The sequence below is a fragment of the Pinus tabuliformis genome, chromosome 6 (assembly GCF_031772625.1).
Source record: "Pinus tabuliformis cultivar Carrire ecotype Pingquan chromosome 6, CPIR1, whole genome shotgun sequence".
Classification (NCBI taxonomy): Eukaryota; Viridiplantae; Streptophyta; class Pinopsida; order Pinales; family Pinaceae; genus Pinus; species Pinus tabuliformis.
The window spans coordinates 312,266,830-312,268,969 of NC_142292.1; the positions used below are offsets into that span (position 1 = coordinate 312,266,830).

General features: G+C 41.7%; 1 protein-coding gene across 1 annotated transcript; it reads right to left on the bottom strand.

The window, feature by feature from the left end:
- Positions 1–654: 654 nt before the first annotated feature.
- On the bottom strand, positions 655–1,830 carry LOC149258555 (uncharacterized). Its single transcript, XM_089422323.1, has one exon. It carries the CDS (start codon positions 1,828–1,830, stop codon positions 655–657), a length of 1,176 nt encoding a protein of 391 aa, XP_089278449.1.
- Positions 1,831–2,140: the final 310 nt, after the last annotated feature.

Consider the following 2,140-nt stretch of genomic DNA (forward strand, 5'->3'; position numbering starts at 1 on the left):
AAAATTGAATCAAAACTTAGCCTTCCTACCTAGTATCATCCCAAAACATAGTTGAAAAATTCTTGCATGGATTCAAATTTTTCATTAAAAAGTTGTATGACTCTTTCAATATAATTTTAGGTACAACGAAAATTACGATATTTTCTATCTAATATGACTGTTTCTTAATATTCAAGATTTATTTGACTTGTTTAATGCAACAGTTTTTGTGAATGAATACTCATGCACATTTTGTTTTTTTTTTTTTCCAAGGAAAAAAGCCGAGCTTTTCTATTATAAAAATAAAAGAGCTACAAACAGATGAGTTAACATCCAGCAGTTAGAAAACTGCCTGAAACTGAGAGGTAGAAAACCGTCCATCCCCATGCTGTCATCTAAAATGACTGAGATACAAAACAAAAAACACCAAGTTCAAAATGAAACTCGGCCTGAACACAGCCGCATCAAAAAATAACAGAGGCTGTCAAGAACAACTGGGCCTCCATTAAGGAAAACGACCCGCGACATAAACAGGAAAAACATAGTATTTATCCGGAGCTTCTCCAATACATGAGCTGTAATGAAATAGTTTGAATGATCATATAACAAAACCGCCAAAAACAATATAAAGACACAATTGTTTCTGACGCCTTCCCAGCGTGATGCACAAAAACATTAAGTATAAGGGGCCAAATCCGTCTCACGAATCTGGTCCTGAAATTGTTCCTTTATCCTCCACGAACCCACAGCCTGTTGTAAACCTGTCTTAGAATATTCGTCTGATTCAACATTCCTGTCCCTGTATATGTGATCAAGAGAGAAAACAGTGAAAGATGATTTTAGGTTTTGAATTTCTTCTAGCAGAGGCATCAATAAATAATTCCTGCATCTAAATTTCCCATTGACCCAATTTACAACATTTGATGAATCTCCAAAAATCTGAACTGTGAGGACTTGTCTATGAATGAGCCAGCAGAGGAGCAGTTTTAAAGCTGATAATTCGGCAAAGTTGTTAGTGCCCGTCCCGAGCCCCACTGAGGCTTTTAGAGAGTGAGTAGAGCTAAGGTGAATAATAATTCCTGCCCCAGTAATATTGTTTTGAGCTGCCCCATCGAAAAAGGCCCAGGGGATGCCATCTTTGATATGAATTTTTGCCCTCTGGTGTGAGGCTGAAGGGGTCTCTGGTTCGGGGATGCTGGATAAGATAGCTGTGCTCTGGATTGCTATTGCTTCCGCTGGGGTTGTTTTTTCTTTGAATATGCTGCGGTTTCGGGCTATCCAAATGCCCCAACAGAGGATAGGTGGAAGATTCCTCAGGTTCTTCTCTGGGTGATTGGACCACCAACCTTCCCATGCTGCATTGAGATCAGCCCCTTCCCATCTGGCATTGATATGCAGTAGCCTTTTCGTTTCGTCCCATACTTGATTTGTGAAGGAACATTCCACGAATAAATGATTAATGGATTCTGAAGCTACCTTACATAAAGCACATCGGCTCGGTCCCTCCTTATAACGAGCTAACAGGACATCCCAAGTAGGTATCTTCCTTTTAAGCGCACACCATAGGAAAATTCTGGCTTTTTTGGGGCATTTCAGCTTGAAAAGGGGTTTGGCCCACCAAATGGGGGGATCCCAGCCCTTTCTGTTCATCAGGAAGTTATAGCCAGCCTTTGGGGAGTATAAACCTGTCTCCGCATGTGCCCACACAAGAGAATCAGGGCGGTCCTTTATTCTGACACTTGTTCGCTTAAGCTCATGGATGAAACTCTGCCACTCATTTCTCCATAAGTTGTCAATACCGAGATCCTCTACAGATTTCCATTCCTGACCCCAAATGGACTGTAGCTCCATGTTTGCTATCTGGCTTAAACTGAGGATCCCCCTTGAATCTAGATGTGCAAGGAGACCCGGGGAAAGAGCAAAAAGGTCACTGCATCCTACCCACGGATCCCTGCCTATCCGAATGCTTTCTCCATTCCCCACTTGCCAAGCAAGACCTTGTTCTATAATGAAGAAGGCCTCTGAGGTAGCGTTCCAGACTACCGAGCAGTTTCTTCCTTTTTTGTTTGGGCTCTGAATCCAATCTTCAAGAGGAACTGGGTCAATATACTTCCTTTTTACCACTCTGGTCCACAGGATCTCATGCACATTTTGTTGAAAA